The sequence below is a fragment of the Oreochromis niloticus genome, linkage group LG23, assembly GCF_001858045.2.
Source record: "Oreochromis niloticus isolate F11D_XX linkage group LG23, O_niloticus_UMD_NMBU, whole genome shotgun sequence".
Lineage (NCBI taxonomy): Eukaryota > Metazoa > Chordata > Actinopteri > Cichliformes > Cichlidae > Oreochromis > Oreochromis niloticus.
The window spans coordinates 45,499,647-45,519,951 of record NC_031986.2 but is presented as its reverse complement, the minus strand read 5'-3'; the positions used below and the strand labels follow the sequence as shown (position 1 = coordinate 45,519,951).

The following is a 20,305-nucleotide window of genomic DNA, read 5'->3' as shown; positions in this document are numbered from 1 at the left end:
CAAAAAGGCACTGACCTGGCCTCCAACCCCCCCATCCAAATCTAACTGAGCGTCTGTGTTCCACAACAGGCCCAACTCACAGGAGTAACTTCCTTGTCAGTGCATGTCAAACATGGAAATTATTACCGCACACATCATTTGTTTAAAGAAGAAGATATTGTACCAATGGTGATGATCCAAATTTTACTGGGATTTGACTATTGCACTTGCATTCTCAGTGAAAGCATTAAAATATGAAATATCCACAGACAGTGCACATGTCAACACATTGGCTTTTATTGTTGTTTGGTTGCCTTTAAAGTACTGTACATCTTCTATGCATAGAACTTACAGTATATTCATGCTGTAACTGGGTGCAAAACAGCCAGTGTTTGGTATGCAACATTTCTGGTGAACTCCAACAATCTACACATTTACAACTTTGTCTAGTTTTTCTTCCAAAATGTAACGACTGTAATCGATCAGTCAAACATCATTAAGTGCTTGTAGAAAAGTGCACGCATTTGGGGGAAAAAGATTTTTAACCTTTAACAAAACTCCTGAAACTGTTTTAAATCCAGAATATTCTTAAACTACATTCATACAGATACAGTTATCATATGTGACTGACACAGATCCAAACACAAGCTGACCTTTCTGAATGTAAATGCATTGCCCTGCATTTCACTCTGCTATTCAAACTATTTAGTGTTGTCCTTCGGGCTCATCGACGCTTAAACAACTAGCTGGCTGGCTCACTCAAACTTGATTCCCTGGGCCAGAGGAAGATCCTTGCTGTAGTTGATTGTGCATGTCGAGCGCCTCATGTACTGCTTCCATGAATCACTGCCTGACTCTCTTCCACCGCCTGTATGTTTCTCCCCACCAAAAGCTCCTCCGATCTCTGCTCCGCTTGTGGGAATGTTGACATTTACGATGCCACAATCGGACCCTTTGGGGCCCAGCCAACGGAAAACCCGGCCTAGATCTTTGGTAAAGATGCTGCTGGACAGACCCTGCTTGACCTCGTTGTTCCAGGCAAACGCCTCCTCCTCTGTCTTGAACTTAAGGACATACAGGATGGGGACAAAGGTTTCAGTGTGGACAATAGAGGCATCGTGAGGCAGTCCTGTAATGATGGTGGGCTCCACATAATTTCCAGGACGGTCCATCACCTTTCCTCCACAGACCACAGTGCCGCCCTGCTGCTTGGCCTGCTCGATGGCAGCCAGGTACTGCTCGACAGCTTGCTTGGTGTGCAGAGGACCATAGAGGGTGCTGGGGTCCCAGGGGTCTCCGATGCGGACTTGTTTATAGGCCTTGGCAAGCCTTTCGACCACTGTGTCATGAACACTCTCGTGCAGCATCAACCTTCTGGTTGTGGTGCAGCGCTGGCCGGCGGTTCCAACGGAAGCGAAGACGGCAGAGGGCACCACGAGATTCAGGTCAGCATCTTCAAACACGATGATGGCGTTGTTGCCACCAAGCTCCAGCAGCTTGCGACCAAACCTTTCTTGCACCATCATGGCCACCATCTTGCCAACATGAGTGCTGCCAGTGAAGGACAACAGATCCACACGCTCATCCTTTGCCATGGCCGTGCCGATATCTGCTCCGCCACAGGTCATGGAGCAGATGGCGCCGGGGAGATTGTTCTGCTCCAGCACCTCAGCCACGATCTTGGTAACTGCAACACTTGTGAGAGGAGTGGTCGGAGCTCCTTTCCAGAGGCAGACGTTGCCACAGGTCAGAGCGATGGCGTTGTTCCAGCCGTAGACAGCTACGGGGAAGTTGAAGGCGGTGATAATGCCGACCAGGCCGACTGGGTTCCACTGTTCGATGAGGGCGTGACCCGGTCTCTCTGAGGGCAGGATGGGCCCGCCGATCATTCTAGACAGACCAACTGCGTAATCACAGACGTCAACGTACTCCTGAACTTCACCAACTCCCTCAACATAGATTTTGCCCATTTCCAGTGACACCAGACTTCCAAGTACTTTAATCTTTTTTCTCAATGCATCCCCAATCTGCCTCACAATCTCCCCTCTTTTAGGAGCGGGAATGTCTGCCCACAACTTCCAAGCCTCCTTCGTCTTCTGAACAGTCTCTTCATACTCCGCCAAAGTAGCCTGGGTAACTCTGGCAATCGGCTCATTGTTGGCAGGGCAGTATGACGTGATAACCTCCCCACTACCTCCCCAGCTACCGTTGTAAACACCCGGGTTGTCCTCAGACAAACCCAGCTCTTTGAGCCATACGTATTTGGGCTGGTTAATCAGGAGACTGGACATAGCTACCCACTGCTGGCACTGGACAAGTGCAAATTTACTTCTTAAGAGGAGCCTGGTGTGCCGAGCAAGGGTCAGTGTGAGGCAGCGCTGCATGAGTGCTGGAAGGAAGCAAAGTTAAAAATTAATTTTGCACTAAAGAGAATTCATAAATAATTGTTGACTTTTCAGCTTTAAAGTGAAAAAGAAGGATTTGATGAAAACAACATTCTAAACCTTACATCCTCCATGCAACGATAGAGCTTAAAGTTATATAAAGGCAGCAAAAAACCTAAACTACATTTGAAAGGCTGAAAAGACCCAAAAAGGTTTGATATTTTTCCCCTACAGGGTGATGAGCCGCCAGCTTCACTGCAACATTTAAAATTGGGCTTTAACGATTTACATCTAATAAAACGAGCTATTTCTCATAACTTTCCACCAAATATAAAAATGTGCACATAATGTAGGTCTTGTAATGCAAGACGTTATTATTAAAGAAGCGACTTTCAGCTGCTCCCTGTATTCACAAAGGGTCACCACAGCAGGCAGCGCTGGCTGTCGGATTTTTGTAAAGAGTGCCCTTTCTGATGAAATCTCAGAGAGACTTTGTTGAATGTGTAACCCACCAGACTGTGGTGACTTTGTTACTACAACTAATTCACCAATTATCTATAAATCAACCAGTTAACCTATAGCTAACATTAAGGCAAAAGAATTAACAAGTGCTAAGTTTCATAGTCTTTAAAAGGTAAACATAATCTTGTTGATGTGTCATTATTAGCCTAAGGAACATTTTGATGATACCATCTTGAAACAACAGAGCCATCTCCAATTTTCTAATGTTTTATGGATGAAAAAATGCGAATTAATTTAAATTAATCAATAACAAAAATAATATTGCTTGTTATCGCACAACCAGTGTTACTGTCTTGGTCTAATATTGCAGGTTGTTAACAAACAACAACAGCCAATTGGGTCTCATAAGTAACCCATAAAAAGATAAAACTTTCAAAGATGTATTCATATTAACTTTGAATTAATAACATGGCAAACATCACTATTGCGAAATGTATGAACCTACATATTACATCAAAAAGTGTATTTGACTAATTAGAAATTGAGAAGAGGCACAGTTATATAAACACCTCTCCTGAGGCCAATCTGCTACTGTCCAGCAAGTTGCTCAACCATTTCCACCGTGCGCTTGCGCAATTAACCCAACACTGGACAACCACGAGGCTGTGGAAACTTGGATTGAGCTGCAGAAGCTGGACAATGATGACGCATAACGTGTAATCTAAGGATTGCATTTCCGATATTCTAATATAAGCGTGTTCGTACAACAGCGTGGACATGCACGCCTAGAACAGAGTCAATGTTGTTGAGTCTAACCGTAACCGTGACCGTGACTCAAGGTCCTCCACTTTTCATTCACCAACACCAGCGCGTACTCATCAAGGCTGCACGTGCACGAGTCGTGCATTGGTTTTTAATCTTTAAAGGCACATTTGAGCCACTTATGACGAGTTTTAACTCACGTCGATATGAAATCCTCAGGGCCACGTCCACTCCAAAGCATGGAAGTACTCGCAGTCACTTCCGACTATCACCGTGGAAACGGAAGTACTGAGAATTGCTGCTCTCTGATTGGACAGCTGTCTCGAAGCACTGTGGAGCCCGCTTTGTTGGACTGATGCATGCTAGCAGATTTCTTTTGTTGTGATTAATCGCTTTGCGGTTGTGTTTCTCCTGTAATAGCATATATTGAGAAAGTTACTGTCGTTATAACTTAGAGGATGAGTGGCGGAGTGTACGGAGGTGGTGAGTGTGATAATATGCTGATTTTATACACAACTGTTGTCCACGTTGTCCCGGGTTGGAGCTAGCCAGCTTTGTAGCTAGTTAGCTCGTTATGCTAGCTATGCTAAAGTTCTGCTTCGTAGTTGGTCAGCGATATAGTCTTGTGTCCATTTTAATTGTCATACGTTTAGGGCTGTTTAAATATGCAGACATCACAGGCGCTTAGTCGTGCAGACTTGAAGTCTTATACAAGTCACCCAGCCGGTGCCGTCTAGCTAGCAAGGAAATGAATGAAAGTGGGCTTGCCGAGCTCACGAACAAATACCGTTTATGTTATGTAACGGTAAAAATAACGGTAGTTATGACGATACCGAGGCTGTCATCGCGATAAACCCGACACAAAGACCCTGCAAAGACATACTGATGACCCTTTGTCATTCCTGTGTTTTACAGAGAATAACTTCATAGTTGCTCCGGGTAGCTGGTGTCAGTTGTTATAAATGCGTAGACACCGAATAGAACTTTACATTAGTATCGGTGATGCATGCGGCTTATAGTAATTAGCTTAGAAAAGAACAGAAGCAACAACACACACGCACGCATATACACATATAAGTAATGTAATATTAAGGTAATTGATACCTCACTTTATAGATGGCTTCAATTTATTTAAGGATTATTTAAGCTTGATACAGCATAGTATTGCGATGTTTTGCGTGGGGATATTGTATCAATCCAGTGATACTAAATATCCATTTTTTTATTAAATAAAATAAAATATTCTGGGAATACTATCAATAACGAGGCTCATCTCACCTTGTTGGAGGCAACCTTTCTGCAAACGGTTGCAGTCTGACGTGCGTTGAGTGTAATCACTCTGGGAGAGATTGTTGAAGGTCCCAAATAATTTGCTGTCTAATTTATAAATGCAGACTAAGTCCTACCATGTTTCCAACAGTTGGAATAGGGCTTTATCAGTGAGCACAGCTCGAAGGGACTCGACTCAACCGGCTGCCAGTTGTATTCTTGTTATAATTCCTATGGAACAGGAAGGTTACTGCGTGCAAATGTAGTAGTTAAATATAAAGTTCTGTTGGTAGCTGTATTCTCAGAAGCATATGGTATGTAAACAGCATGACCCCATTCATTCTCAGACTGATAGCAGCATCTTACAAACTGTTAAAAATCACAATACTATCGTATCATGAGCGAAATATTGTGAAAATATTGTATCGTGGTTTTGTCAGGTGATTCCTACCTCTAGTAAAAAGCAGCAGTTGAAGCATGTATTTTTTGACATAATGTAATTTGTTATTAAGTGCTGGAATAGCTGGTTTAGCTCTTTCTGACAAATCTTTAATGCGTTATTTTTCAGTTTAAGTAGCACAGATATCAGTTTAAATCTCTGTGTGATGGTGAGGACTGGGGATGCTTATTTTCAGCTCTATAATAATAGAAAATAAACATTTCCAGTCCAAAGAATATGGCTTTTCATTTTAGTGCCCTAACTGAAACTAACTTTATTGAATCTTATAAGGTGTAAGATGTGTTATATACACACATAAACACACAGACACACACATACTATATGGACAGAAAATACTGGACCTACACATTACGCCTACGAGTGCAGCTTGGCTGTGGAAATCAATGCCATGAAGCTCCCAGTGCACAGTGTTTGTGCTGATCTTAATCTCAGAAGAAGTTTGGAGCTCTGCAGTTGTTGAGTTAGTAAAGCTTTGGTGACTTTTATGCAGTGTGCACCTCAGCATTTACCAACCCTGCTCTGCTAGTTTGCAGTAAAACCACTTGCAGTTGACTTATGAACTGTTGTTATACAAACACAATTGAATTCAATAAGTTCTTTACAAAGACCCATTTTTTTCACAGATTTTGTGAAGGCTGTATGGCTGGGTGCTTGATGTTATAAACATGTGGCAGTGAAAATGCATGAACTCAAAGATTGTGTAGCCCAATATTTTGTCCGTATCGTGTACAAATTACACAAATATGTGTTCCCCCCATATTTTGTGCATAACTGCATTTGAAAAATGTTCAATCAGCCCTTATTTCTGCAGATGAGGTGGGAGCATTGGTGTTCGACATTGGCTCTTATTCTGTAAGAGCTGGCTACGCAGGAGAAGACTGTCCCAAGGTAAGTGGATCACTCGAATGACCTTATTAACAACGTGCTTTTTCTTTCTCTGTGCATCTTCATCATCCCTCTGGGGGAACGGCAATGATGAGAAATCAGGGCTGGAGTCACCTTGGAGGCAAGAGGCATAAATTGAGTTCAGATTATTCCAGAATACTTCCTTTTTCTGTTTCCTCTGGTTTAGGTGCAAATCTTGAGGGATAAAATGAATTTTGTGTGAATAAATGTAAGGCATTACAGATGGACACTAATCCATCTGTACCATTTAAAAAATTTTACCATTTAAAAGATGTGTTTTTCTCTTTGCTTTTGACAAAACCTTCTTCTCCTGAAAATCCTCTCAGCGTTTAGCTAGACACTGTAAATACCGTTTTTGCATAATAAACTGGTCAGAACCAGCCAGATTCAAATGAGGTACTTTTGAAAATTTCCCAACTGTTGGTCTTCGTAATTCAGGAGGGATTGTGTCACATTATGGCACCTCAGTGTTTCACAAAAACGTCGATTCATTCACTCGGTGCAAAGGAGGATGACTAACTTTGTGAAAGCAGTTTTTGTGAATTTCTGTTGTTTTGCCGGTCCAAAATTGGGCTCTTGCAAACAGCCTTGACCTGTAATTTGATCTGTTTTGGTTTTGTGTCCCATCTCAGGCGGACTTTCCCACAGTAATAGGTGTGACTCTTGACCGAGAGGATGGCAGCACACCCATGGAGACTGATGGTGACAAGGGCAAGCAGAGCGGCACCACCTACTATATCGATACCAATCAGCTGAGGGTACCCAGAGAAAACATGGAGGTCATGTCTCCGCTCAAGAATGGCATGAGTAAGTGTTTAGTCCAAGTGTTTGGAGAATATGACTTTTTTCACCCGCGCATAAAAGACTGGCCTTGATCTTTTCATATGTATGTTCTAAAAAACATTTAAATAAATGGGAAGAAGAGCTGTTGGAAAACACGGAGGAGGTTTTGATCTCTGATGCAAACTCAGCAGTGAATGTGTATAATCTGGCCTGCTTGATCCAAATCCATAATTAGTCTGTTTTGTTCTGACGACGACTTTGTTGGCGAGCTCGTCAAACCCTGGCTGACGTATATATATGACTGGAGCTCATCATGAATATTAATGAGATTATTTGAAGCTCGAGGCAGCTCATCATCATCAGCTGTGCTGTGCAGTGTTCTCCTAATGGAAGCCAAGCCCTCTGCAATCTATGGTTTACTGCAGTGTCTGTGTCATAACTGGGCGTATGCTGAAAAACCAAAACTGTGTTTGGGCTTACTTTGAAAAACTTTGAATTACAGTTTAACGCTCACCAACCAGTACTGTTACGGCTGCTGTTGGTCTGGTTCCCTAGTGCCCAGCAGGGCTGTAAATGAACTAAACTTGTTTAAAAAGATTAAATTGGTGATTTGGCTCTTCTGTGATGGTGTTTGTATGCTGGCACGGATTGAGCTTTAGAGGTTTGTTTTCATGTTCTGGTCAGCTGAACAATTTTCTTTCCTATTTTAGAAATATCAGATATTTGCAGTTAATGGTTGTTCACGTGATTGACTTTTGATTGTTCTTTGGGTGAAACAATTATTCGTTTGGGTTAGGGTTTACTTAATTTTCAGATTTACTTACTTGAACATTTATTAGTATCAGAAGTGACATAAAGTTACTGTTTTTTCATATAATTGAATTAAGTCATTTCAGGCTAAACATTGCAGCAGTTTGCTTCTATATTTGGTTCTGTTGGATAACTAAACATTGTAATGACCATGTTTGTTTGTAATGGCTTGATTCACAGATAATAAATGGCTTTTGCCAGTTAAAGTATTAAATGATTGCAGTCCACTGATGGTGTTGGCACTTTTTAAAGCATTTACCCAAAGTATTAGCGATGGCAAGTGCCCCAGTGCACTGACCTAGCCGCTGATGCTCATCAGAATCTGGTCCACTGGAGTTTGGCTCTCAGGCTATTTAGAGATGACTGTGACACAAATCTTAATTGCAGCAGAAGAGCACAGTGGGACCAGAGGGTCCCTTAGAGGGCTAACCTGGAAAAATGGTGCCTGGTGCTCAAATTATTATCTAAAAAAAATTATAATTGCTCCAATTTCTCCACCATCTGACCCAACACACATGATAATGTTGGTGAAGGGGCTTTTTGAGGTCTGTGTCCACAGAGAGAGCGAAGCCTTACCACGACAACGTTGCTGTTATTTGCTTATATTCACATCATTTCATTTAAACTAGTAAATTTTAACAAAAAACTGCAGCTCTTCATATGAAACATCGTGATTGCTTTTTCATATGTTTTAATGTAGGTACCGTGAAATAAAAAAAGATTTCAGAGGCATTTGGCATTTACCAAGCCCTTCATTTGTTTTGTCTTAACTCTGCCTCTAGTTGAGGACTGGGACAGTTTCCAGGCTATTCTGGATCACACGTACAAGATGCACTTCAAGTCTGAACCCAGCCTGCACCCCGTGCTCATGTCAGAGGCGTCGGTGAGTTATCTTTTTGAGTCTTAAAAAATTAAGCAGTTTGATTTGCTACTCTGTTTAAAAATAAATATGTCACACATTGATGGTAACGTCTGAGCTATTTGAGCTCAGCGCCAGGTAAAGTAAAGAGTGTTTCCTGTCCTGGCCCTCATCACCATCTGCAGGTATCTGTGTGTGTCTGACAGTGATTTGTTGTAAGTGGGCTAACTTCTGTTTTGTGTTTGCAGTGGAACACACGAGCAAAGAGAGAGAAACTAACAGAGCTGATGTTTGAGCATTACAACATTCCTGCCTTCTTCCTTTGCAAGTCAGCCGTGCTCTCTGCGTATCCTTTTCTGTTTCACGTCATGCAGGACGGACACTGAAGCAGCGTGTTCAGTTAATAATCACAGACAGGTCTGATGAAATATCATGTCATCTGGTGGACTTTGAACCACATATTTCCTTAACTTTAAACATACAAGCTTTGCCAATGGGCGGTCTACAGGCCTGGTCCTAGACAGTGGTGCAACACACACCACTGCAATTCCAGTGCATGATGGCTACGTTCTGCAGCAAGGTGAGCAGCTATTGTAACACCCCCCCGCTGACTAAGCTGGCAATTTTCAGGTTGTGCTTGATTTCCACGAACTCTGGGAAATAATTCATTACTGAAGAGAAATGAAAATGTTACCTGGAAAACTCCTACACTGATGTTTGTCCCTCGCTTCTGCCCTCTGCTGTTTGTTTCAAATATCTTTTATTAGGAGCAAGTATCATGGTTGTTACAAATTGATAGAACTTATGCCCCCTTTTTCTCTAAGATAACAAAACAGACAAATAAACAACAACAAAAGGAAGAGAAAAACAAACAAACAAACAAAAACCCACCCACCATGGCCCCAATCCCCCGACTGCCAGAAAAAAAAGTTTATATTTTCCCAAGGTATGTAAGTAAAGGGTGCCAGATTAATTCAAAGTCTTTTACATTATCATTCATAGTGTATCTTATTTTTTCAAGTTGAAGAGTATTTGTAAGTTCTGTAAGCCACATCTTTAATACAGGAGCCTCTTTGCCTTTCCAAAGCTGCAGGATCAGTTTCTTTGCAATAATCAATGCATATGACATAAACCTTTTTTGATAGTGTTGTAAATTTTGTCTTTCTTTGGAGATCCCAAAGATAATTACTATCGGATTTGGCTCAATCTTACTCTTAAAAATATTAGACAAGTAGGTAAAAATGTCACACCAAAAACCCTGAAGCCTTGGACAAAGTGCAAAACTATGTAACAGATTTCCATAATGTATCATACATTTTTCACAGAGGGGGGAGCAGTCTGGGTACATTTTGTGAAGTCTTTCCCTTGAGTAGTGTAATCTGTGTACAATTTTGTACTGAATTAAACAGTGATGGGAATTAATAAAAGGCGTGTTTATGTTGCGTAAGACCTCCTGCCAAAAATCTTCTGATAGGGGGATCCCAAATTCCTTTTCCCACTCCTCTTTAATTGAGAAAGTTGAAGGTATACTCATCTCCTGTATTGAGTTATAGAATAATGAGATTCTCTGTTCAATCCCCCGTCTATCACTAAGGCATCTATCCAAAGAGTCAGACGGCATGTTTTCAAACTGCGGCAGATATGTACGGATATAGTTTCGTAGTTGAAGATATCTAAAAAAAAATGGCTATGCGGTAATCCAAATCTATCTTTTAATTGTTGAAATGACATGAAGGTATCGTTTGAGTAGAAGTCTTTTAGTTTACAAATTCCCAATTCTTGCCACACGTTGAAAGCTCCGTCTGGACATGATGGAAGGAAAGAGGGGTTAGCTGTAACAGGTGTACACATTGATAGTGCTTAATTATTTGTCTCCAGATTTGAAAGGTGGTGTGAATCACTGGGTTCGAATTATAGTGTGCGTTTGTCAAAGGAGTAGGAGAGAGTAATATTCCACCAACACAATAAGGAAGGCAATCCTCCCGCTCCATCTGCAGGCCATGGGGGAGTAATGCTGTATCATCCAATAAAAGGGAAATTATTCTTAAATTTGATGCCCAATAGTAATGCATGAAATTGGGTAGTGTAAGTCCTCCAAGGGATCCGTGTTTACATAGGTGGTCTTTTTTTATTCTATGTGTTTTGTAGTTCCATATAAACGGCATAATGATGGCGTCCAACTTTTTGAAAAAAGATTTGGGCAAGAAAATTGGAATATTTTGGACCAAATATAAATACTGTGGGAGAAATACCATCCTTATTGACTTCACTCTCCCTATCAATGAGATAGGGAGTGTCCTCCAATACTGGATGTTGTTTTTAAGCTTCTCCAGTAGAGCGAGAAAATTTTCTTTCACTAGGGAATAGAGCAGGGCGATATGACCAAAAATATTTATCACCATATACATTTGAAAATTTGCGATAAAGATATAACTGACGATATAATTGACACTAGACAAAATACTTTACAACTCCACAACTTTATTAGTGCAAAAAGAAACCCATCAATGTATTTTCACTTAAACAAGCAGCTGTTTTTTATGTGCATTAAAGCTATATAAAAATGTAACACTGCAAATTCCTTGCGGACAGTTTAACCAAAAGGCATTTCCAGTGGAAACTGGCCGACATATCCTCAGCATAACCATGTAAAATATCCACAAAACTTAAAAAGAGGTTATACACACACAATACGGTAATATGTTGAAGCACAGTACGTATCACTCCGCGAGGCTCCTGCCTACGATAGCCGTAATGCTCCGACAATCCATCAAGCGGTGCGGGTCCGTAGCTTAGCAAAGTCGTACTAAAACATTTACCACATACCACATAAAATCGTTTCGAGGTCAGTAAACACAACCAGAATTCATACATAAGGCACGCGGGATTATAAGGGGCACTGTCGATTTTCAGAAAAATCAAAGGATTGATTCTAAGTGTGCCGTATTTTCCAAACAACACGGTAATAACGACGCCCGCTAGCATGCGCTACCAAAAATAGTGCTTTGTTGTCTGTCTGACGGACGAAAGCTAAACCAGTTCCACACCACTGAAGTTGCAGCATTTTTACAAACCATTTCTGGTTCATCCGTTTCATTCAACGATCCACTTTCGCTCTTCTCATTCTGCGTCGCCGCCATGTGCGTATGTAAACATAGGCACTGCGCATGCACGTTTTACCCATATTCTATCGCGATATTTCATTTTCCTATCGTTGCCCAAAATTACACCAGTATTACCGTGAACGGTATGATATAGCCCAGCCCTACTAGGGAACTATATCTTTTTGTTATTGTGATGCCCAAATATGTAATTTTTTCGTAAGTTATTTTAAATGGGAGGGATGTAAGCCATTCTTTGCTTTCCAATTTGATGGGCAATACTTCACTTTTCCCCAATTGATCTTGTAGCCGGCGAAGGTACCAAATTTGTCAATAACGGAGAGGATTGCTGGGACGGAAGTTAGGGGTTTTGTTATGTATAGTAAAATGTCGTCAGCATAAAGCGATATAGTATTAGAAGTATATGCTGTGTCATAACCATGTATATCAGGGTGAGTTCGAATTGTCTGTGCCAGGGGTTCCAGAGCCAGCGCAAACAATAATGGACTAAGAACACATCCCTGTCGTGTCCCTCTGCTGAGTTTAAACTGAGTTGATAATGTTTGATTTGTAAGAATTCTGGCTGTGGGGTTCTTGTAGAGTAGTTTTATCCAGGAAATGAAATCTTGTCCCAGTTGAAATTTCTCTAAAACAGCAAAGAGACAGGGCCAGTCCACATGATCAAATGCCTTTTCAGCATCTAAGCTAAGTACGAGTAGGTCCTGTTGCACCTTGGGGGAATAAATTATATTAAATAAACATCTGAGATTATTAAAAAAACTCCTATCTGGTATGAAGCCTGTTTGATCTGGATGTACCAGTTTATCTATTACTGTATTATAGGGCTGCCACAAACGATTATTTTGATAGTCGACTAGTCACCGATTATTTTTGCGATTAGTCGACTAATCAGATCATGCATCGATTGGACGTAAAACTTACAGCTTGAAAATATGTTAAACGTTTATTTTGTGACCCAGAAAGAATAATAAGAGTAATATTAAAACTAACTAGCTGCCGCCATTGTTGACAACTGCGCTGGGCCGCACTATGAATTCTGGGACACAGCTTCTTCTTCTTCGGGGTTTAACGGCAGCTGGCATCCTTTACATGCAGTGCTGCCATCTTCTGTTTCAGTCCGTTATTACACTTTTAAATCCTACTACTTATTCCTGCGTCTTTTGTGATCTTACAAAGCTTCAAACGACGCGTCGACTATTAAATCAGTCGTCGACGATTTTGATAGTCGACGTAATCGTGACTAGTCGACTAATCGTGGCAGCTCTACTGTATTAAGTCTATTTGCTAGTATTTTAGCCAGGATTTTTTGATCTGAGTTTAATAAAGAAATAGGTCTGTATGATCCCACTTCCTCCAAGACTTTACCTTTTTTTGGGAGTACTGTAATCATTTCTTCATTCAATGTTGGTGGTAGGGTGCCCACTTTGTATGCATGGTTGTATAGTTTAGATAGATATGGAACAAGTTTAGTCTTGAAGTGTTTGTAGAATTCATTCCCTAACCCATCTGGGCCTGGACTCTTGTCATTTTTTAATAAACCAATAGATTTAGTGATTTCTTCAGTTGTAATCTTGGCATTCAAAATATTGCGATTCACCTGATCTAACACAGGAAGATCACACTTATCTAAAAAATCCTGCATATCTTTAGGCCCTGCAGTGGGATGAGAGGTATAAAGAGATTCATAAAACTGTCTAAAGTTATCATTAATTTCTTTATGTGATGTGACCAGGTTTCCATTACGTGATCTAATTTTGTGAATCGTTCTGTCATTTTCTAACTTCTTTAGTTGTCTAGCTAACAACTTGTGTGGCTTATCCCCAAATTCAAAATACTTCTGTCTTACAAAAATGAACGCTCTATTTATATTGCTAGTTAATATCTGGTTTAGTTTATATTTTAATGCACAAATAGTGTTGTACTTATCTAAAGAGGGAGCCTTTGCACTGTTAGCTTCCAAATCATGGATTATTTTTTTCTAATTTTAACTGTTCTAGTTTATTATTTTTATTCCGTGAGGCTTGATATGATATTATGGACCCCCTAATATAAGCTTTAAACGTTTCCCATAATTTGTCCGGTGAGGTCTCAGCATTATCGTTTATATCGAAGAATAAAGAGGTCTGAGAACTTATATACCTGTTGAAATTTTAAGTCGCTCAGTAGTTGTGGGTCGAATCTCCAATTCCTGTATGCTTTGGTGAGATTACTAAGTGCGAAGGAGCAGGTGACAGGGCAATGATCAGAAATAATAATATTGTGGTACGTTACATTACGAACTAGGGAGAGCATTTTTCCGTCCACCAAAAAATAGTCAATCCTTGAATAACTGTTATGTACAGGAGAGTGGAAAGAATACTCTCTACCTGATGGATTTAAAGTTCTCCACACGTCACAGATGTTCATATTGTTCATGTACAACCTCTGGCGAAGCGGATGGCACAACACAGAAGAGCAACCTCATCAGGCCAGGACTCTGCAGTTTATTTACACCTGCAGGCCAGTGGACACTCTTTCAACGATGAGGATGTACACATCCTGGACAGGGAAGAACGCTGGTTTGAGCGCGGAGTCAAGGAGGCCATTTACGTGAAAAGGGAAAGACCATCTCTGAATCGAGGAGGGGGCCTAAGGGTACATCTGTCACCATCTTACAATGCTGTGATTGCAGCCATTCCCCAACTCTCTGTGAATGGTACTCATGGCCATTGATCAGTGTTGTTTGATCAGTGGGTTTTGGTCAGTGATTGTTGATCAATGGTCATGGGAATTTGCATAATTATGATTAAGGAACTGACCTCACAGCCCATTGTTCCTTCAGTGGGCTGGTTTCAGTCATTATGCAAATGTACTGTTTATAAGGTTTGGGGAAACCTGCAGTCAGCTGAGACTGAAGAAGTCACTTGGATGAGTGACGAAACGTTTCTCCCACAAAACGCTACGTCCAGATGAACAGATTCAACTTTTGGAGATTGTTCATGTATGTTTTGATAAAGTTGCTACCTTTACACAATGTAGTTCTTTTGGAGATGGATTTATCCAAGTATGGGTCTAACACTAAGTTAAAATCACTTCCAATTATTAAATTACCATTAGGTATATCCGGAATTAAGCTGAAAACCTTTCTGTAGAACTCTGGATCATCATGGTTAGGCCCATAAATGTTCAGTAGGGTAATCGGAGTAGCGTGCAGCTCCCCGGTCACTAATACATATCTACCATTCTTGTCAGCTATGGTGGAAGTATGCTTGAACGGGGTATCTTTCTTAATTAATATAGCTACCCCTCTAGTTTTAGCGGAAAATGTTGAATAATACACCTGTTTAATCCATTTACACCTAAGTTTATTGTGAGCCGGATTTTTCAGATGAGTTTCTTGTAAAAAAAAAAAATATCTGCTTTAAGAGATTTCAAGTGTGATAACACTTTGCCTCTCTTAACAGGCTCATTTACACCTTTCACATTCCATGTACAAAAGGTTAAATCCACATTCTTTACATTTCCATTGTCTTGCATTTGAATAAATTAAGGCAGCTTAATTCTAGTACTTTCCATACTTATGCAGTCAAGATATGGGCCCCAACCCTCGCCCCCCACCGCCCTACCCATGTATAACCATAACAAAATAAGACAAATATGTAAGCGATGCATCCCCATCCGTGCATTCCCAAATGAAAAAACAAAACAAAAACAAAAAATCTAAAGGGATGCTGTAACAAAAACTAAGCTTACCAAAATACTTTATCTCAAAACTTCCTCTATCCAACGTAGCTCCATAACAAGTTATAGTCTCTTTACATCAAAGTAAATGCGTGTCACTGGGCCAGAGGCTGAGCTCTGGTTTATCTATCTTATGTCGTCCTTTTTAAGATCCAAATTTTTCTTGTGCATAGCGGCGTGCTTCGTTAGGATCCGTAAACACCAGCTCCGTACCATTGTATGTCACCCTGAGGGTATAGAAGTCCATATTTGACTCCGGGTTGGTCTCGAAGCAGGTTTCTTACTGGAGTAAACGCAGCACGTCGTTTTACAACTGCCTGAGGTAGATCGCGGAAAATCTGAACGCGAATATCTCCAAGCTTCAGATTCTTTCTGGTAGAAACTTTTCGTAGTATTTCTTCCATGGTGTGGTGGTAATGTATCCTCGCCATCAAGTGTCGTGGCGGGGCTTCATCTTCTGGGGTCGCTCGCAGGGCTCTGTGTGCTCAGTCCAACAGCGGAGTTTCATCCAGGTCCAATAGATCTCGTAACAGCTTTGCCACAAAATCTCTAACACGCTGTCCATTTTCTCTGCCTTCAGGTACCCCGGCTATCCTTATATTGTTCCTCTTTGAACGCCCTTCCAGGTCAATGCATTTTTCAGACAATTGTTCCACTTTGTTAGAAAGTTGTTTGACTTTTTCGTCTAATTTCACCACGGAGTTTGAAGTATTTGTTGCCGATTCTGATAAATCTTTCAGCTGGACATTGTGGTTTTCCATTACGGTTCTCAAAGCTGAGTTGGCCTCCTCATTTTCAGCCCTCAGCGTTGCAATTTCCCCGCGCAGGGTATCACAAATGTCTGCTTTCATTTGAGTTATCTTGGTGTCCAAAGAAGCAATCGCTGACAGCACTTGTTTGTTACCTTGTGTATACTCCTCAAATGCGGAAATGGCTGGCGTGCCGGTTTTAACGCCGTCATTTTCAGCCGAGGCCTCGCCAAAGTCGGTCGTTTCGGTCGCCGCTTGCTTCGGATTTGGGTTTTTTTTGGTGGCATTTGGAGAAGAATGAACTCTTCACAACCCCTGTATTACTTTGTAAGAGAAAAATTTATTACTTTGATGGTTATTGCAATTTCATCAAATCAGGTGCAGGAGCTGCTGGCACACGCGTCTTCACCCTCTCATGCCCTCTGCTGTTTGGACCAAGTATCTCAGCCTCGTTAGTCATGAGAGTTTCTCTTGGAAATGTTGAGTGATTTAAAAAATGTGCGTATGGGTCTGGAGCCTCTCCCAGCTATCATGGGCTAAGAGGCGAGCTGCACCCTGGACAGCTCTCCAGCTTACTGCAGGGCTAACACTTACATACCCAACATGCATGTCTTTGGATTTTGGGAGGAAGCTTGAGTATCCCGGGAAAACCTACACAAGTTCATGGGAGATGTGCAAACTCCACACAGAAAGCCAGGAGCTTCAGTGGTACCCACTGTGCCAGTAATGCCAGCGTCACTGTTACACTTCTCTAAAGTCCTTTTAGGCAAAAATCAAGAAAATCAATCTTATTACTCTTTTGTAATTCTGACTTCTAAGGGCATCTTAATTAAACCAAAAAAATCTGTTTTTCAAAACTGTCAAAAAAAAAAAAGTAATCAAAAAGGAGCAGCATGTGACCAGAGTACGAGGAAGACATTGGTCCTTTAACCCTTGCCGTACACTAAAAATAAAGTGTGCGGCTCACATCATAAAGTCATAAAGGGACTGCAGTTTGACCAGAAGAGCTCAGCTTACTGTGATGAGCCAATCCCAGCTGACGTAGGGCAGGAGTTGGGTACAGCCTGTCGCAGGGCCGATGGATGGACCGTTAACATGCATGTTTGTGAACTGTGGGAGATTACTTTGCAAAGGTGTCATGTGACTGGGAGCAGGATTTACTGTGAACGTTTCTGATTGGTCAAGTACTTACCGTCCTCCTCCTTTGGGCTCCTTCCTTTAGGGATTGCTGCAGCGGATCCTGTGTCCATCTAATGTTTTCTGTCGCAGCAGCATTCTGCATGTCCTCTTTCACTACATCCACAAACGTTTTCTGTGGCCTTCCTCTTTTTTCCTGTCCAGCAGCTCCATCCTCAGCATCCTGTATATGTCCACTCTCTATCTCCTGCACATGTCCAAACCATCTCAGCCTCGCCTCTCTAACTGTAATTCTACCTGTCTGTGCTTCTGTAGTGCCTTTTTTGTTTACTGTGTTTTGAAACATAAATGAAAAACAGAATATCTGACAAATAGAAAAGCAAAGTCAGGTTTTATTCATTAGTTAATAAGACCAGATTTATTAATAATGCCGAGGACAAACTCCAGCAGGAATGGGAGCGATCCATTCAGGGTCACTGTTACTGTGCTGTCTTTGTAGAAAATGATAAATGGGGTGTCACTGAAGTCACATTACAGTCTTTGGGTGCTTTTAAATGATATGTGTTATGGTTTTGTTATGTGTGCCTACAAAGTTGCCGTGTCATTGAAGTTGCGCGTTATTCTTTCTCTCTCGACAGGCATCGTCAAGTCGCCCCTGGCTGGAGACTTCATGAGCATGCAGTGCAGGGAGCTGTTTCAGGAGCTAAATGTGGAGATAATCCCTCCCTACATGATTGCATCGAAGGTACGGTCTGTGGAAATGATTGTGTCATTTGATAAATGTTAAATGAGTAGCTTTGCTCAACATTTACCACGCACTGCTTTTCTACACATCATTGCCACATTACTGGGTTCAAGCCCTTATTGCGATGAGTCTGTCCATACAGGATCCAGTGCGGGAGGGAGCCCAAGCCAGTTGGAAGAAAAAGGAGAAACTACCTCAAGTCACCCGCTCTTGGCACAACTACATGTGTAATGTAAGCAGCAAACTCAGCAGCACAGTAATAATAATTAGATGTTTGGTAATGAATGTGTCTTTTTCTTCCAGTGTGTAATCCAGGATTTCCAGGCATCAGTGCTGCAGGTGTCAGACTCTCCATATGATGAACAGTGAGTGATTTGATTTTATACTTCAGTTTAACAGATTCACTCGAACTCTGTACTAGAAAAAGAGTCATATTAGAACCAGAGATGTTTACTCACACATTGATCAATATGATACATTTCAGTACTTTTCCCCTGATGGCTTTCAGTTTAAAAAAACAAAACCAAACTGTTTTTCTTTTGTTCATCAGGGTTGCTGCCCAGATGCCCACAATGCACTATGAGCTGCCCAATGGCTACAACTGTGACTTTGGAGCAGAGAGGCTGAAGATCCCAGAGGGGCTGTTTGACCCCTCCAATGCTAAGGTGAGTTTTACTCAGCAGGTCCTGAACAAATGAACGGTGCTGGTGACTAAATGTATATTGCTCTGAAATTGAAGCAGTTTTTTGCTCTAGTTTATAGAAGTGGTCAAATGTTTTTGTTTTTGAATGTAACATTTTTGTTTGATCACTTTTAGGGACTGTCTGGGAACACCATGTTAGGAGTCGGCCACGTCGTGACAACAAGTGTGGGAATGTGCGACATCGACATCCGGCCTGTAAGCACCTCGTTAAACCGGATATTCTGTGATTTTTCTTTTCAGAAACACCGTTTAATGTAATCTGAGTAGTTTTTGTTCTTCAGATCTGTGCCTAAACCCTACAAACTCATTTACTGACCTGTGACTGTTATCAAAGGGTCTGTATGGCAGTGTGGTGGTGACTGGTGGAAACACGCTCATTCAGGGCTTCACTGACCGACTGAACAGAGAACTCTCCCAGAAAACCCCTCCGGTGAGTATCAGCCAGTGCCAGCACGTCACTAAATATACATTTTTATCAGTACTATCTTTGGCTTTAGTCAGTGATGTACTGTAATGTTTGTCTTTTCATTTTAAATTTGCTACATCTTGTTCATTTTTTTTGGAGTGAACTTTAAGCACGTGCTTTTGCAGAGTATGAGGTTGAAGCTGATAGCCAACAGCACTACAGTGGAGCGCCGGTTCAGTGCCTGGATAGGGGGCTCCATCCTGGCATCTCTGGTAAGGACACACAAAATTACTTCATGTTTGCACCACATTGAAAACACTTTAGTGCCGTTAAAGTCTTTTAAACAATTTTCTTGCATCCTCCAGGGAACCTTCCAGCAGATGTGGATTTCCAAACAGGAGTATGAGGAGGGAGGAAAGCAGTGCGTGGACAGGAAGTGCCCTTGATTTGACCCCCGATCCTCATCGTCTTTTTCACTGCAAGCTCAACTTCATGAATGGTTTCCCCCCTCTGACCCAGACTCAGGAACACCTCGCTGTTTTATTTTAGTATGACTTGTTTTTAAAACTGAGTTTGTCCATACACCTGTCTGGGATTTGCTGTAGAAAACAAACATCTGCAATTTCAGCTCCTCTGAGAACGCCCTGAAAGTCGGCCGGTTGCCTTATCGTAAGTTGTTGGTGGGAACCTTGAATCAAAAAGTCAAGTTTCTGATTAAAACGACAGAGTACAGAAGCCAAAATGATTTGTGCAGAATTCTGACAAGGTAAACTTGGGATGATTAGGACATATTTGGAAAAACAACCTGTTAGTTTGACGTGAATATCGTCTCATTCATGAACCTTTTTTTTTTTTTTTTTCCCCCCCTTATGTAGCAGGTCAAGTCGTCACAGGCAAAGGCCAGTCCGTTCCTACCTGTGCTTACTGGTATTAACTCAAATCTGTATTTAATTTTCAGTCTTGCTTGTCATTGGCTTCATGTGGTCTTTTACAAATAAAGTTTTTTTTTTTTTTAAACGATTAACTAAGTTCTGTAGTTTCAATAGCCC

At 41.3% G+C, this 20,305-nt stretch overlaps 2 protein-coding genes across 2 annotated transcripts; one reads left to right on the top strand and one right to left on the bottom strand.

Annotated features, from left to right (window-relative positions):
* Nucleotides 1-254: 254 nt before the first annotated feature.
* aldh7a1 (aldehyde dehydrogenase 7 family, member A1) lies at nt 255-3,926 on the bottom strand. Its single transcript, XM_003439702.4, has 2 exons — nt 3,788-3,926; nt 255-2,368 (listed from the first exon to the last, which is right to left on the bottom strand). Exon 2 carries the CDS (start codon nt 2,361-2,363, stop codon nt 735-737), a length of 1,629 nt encoding a protein of 542 aa, XP_003439750.1. The 5' UTR covers nt 2,364-2,368; nt 3,788-3,926; the 3' UTR covers nt 255-734.
* Nucleotides 3,820-20,276, top strand: actl6a (actin-like 6A). The gene is made up of 14 exons (XM_003439786.5): nt 3,820-4,070; nt 6,128-6,204; nt 6,855-7,029; nt 8,598-8,698; nt 8,923-9,020; nt 9,160-9,254; nt 18,041-18,147; nt 18,290-18,379; nt 18,451-18,512; nt 18,698-18,812; nt 18,965-19,045; nt 19,185-19,280; nt 19,442-19,528; nt 19,622-20,276. Exons 1-14 carry the CDS (start codon nt 4,046-4,048, stop codon nt 19,700-19,702), a joined length of 1,290 nt encoding a protein of 429 aa, XP_003439834.1. The 5' UTR covers nt 3,820-4,045; the 3' UTR covers nt 19,703-20,276.
* The last annotated feature ends 29 nt before the right edge of the window (nt 20,277-20,305 follow it).